This window comes from Anneissia japonica, unplaced genomic scaffold (assembly GCF_011630105.1).
Source record: "Anneissia japonica isolate Jap-2015-1 unplaced genomic scaffold, ASM1163010v1 scaffold33989_len11131_cov112, whole genome shotgun sequence".
Taxonomy (NCBI): Eukaryota; Metazoa; Echinodermata; class Crinoidea; order Comatulida; family Comatulidae; genus Anneissia; species Anneissia japonica.
This window is the reverse complement of record NW_022720328.1, coordinates 1,386-2,171: the sequence shown is the minus strand read 5'-3', so window position 1 is coordinate 2,171 and position 786 is coordinate 1,386. Positions and strand designations below refer to the sequence as shown.

At 33.0% G+C, this 786-nt stretch overlaps 1 protein-coding gene across 1 annotated transcript in view; it reads left to right on the top strand.

Annotated features, from left to right (window-relative positions):
- Nucleotides 1–21: 21 nt before the first annotated feature.
- Nucleotides 22–786, top strand: part of LOC117111303 — a gene marked incomplete at its 3' end in the record, with an annotated part of 1,166 nt that continues 401 nt past the window's right edge. The window contains exon 1 of the mRNA XM_033254228.1: nucleotides 22–741. Within this exon, the coding sequence (XP_033110119.1) occupies nucleotides 22–741 (720 nt within the window). The remainder of the gene's footprint in view (nucleotides 742–786) is intronic.

Genomic DNA, 786 nt, shown 5'->3' with positions numbered 1-786 from the left:
TTTAGGCTGCAATATGTTAAGATGAAACCCAAAAAGGCGAGCCGAGTATTAGATGTAATGAAACTTACCGATACTACTAATCAGGAAAAATACAAAGCTAGAATAACACAAAAACTAGACACTCATAAGTTAAGCAACACTGACATACCTAAAAAGTGGGGACATGTTGCTCACGTCTACAAGGAGGCGACTAAGTATGTAGTAGGGTTTAAAACTATAAATAGGGTAAATGACATCCAAAACAATGAAATTAAAAATCTGTCTCAGAAACAAAAGAAACTGAGAATTGAAATTAACGCGTGCAAAAGCAATGACCACAGAAGTAACCTGAAAAAACAACGAAATAAAATGCTCAAAGAAGTTCATTTGATGATAAGGGATAAAGAAGAAAGAACAATAAGTAGACAAATTGAAGAATTAGAGAACATTAAAGATCAGCCAAATAAAATGTTCCAGGCTATTAGACACCTTAAACGGGTAGACAAGAAAGACAAAACGTTCTTGTATGACGCGGATAAAAACATAATTACAAATCAGATAGAACAAGTTAAGATAGTAACCAACTACTTTAAAGAGGTATATGAGAAAACAGGAATTGAAAAGAAATTGCACATTGAAAAACTTGAGATGAAAGAACTATTTAATAGGGAAGAAATAGAATTAGCTGCTAAGAAACTAAAAAATGGTAAGACACCAGGACCGGACGATGTTCATTCAGAACTTATCAAATTTGCACCTGAGGTAGTATTTGATATTATTGCAAATATTTTTAATGAGATGGCGAGA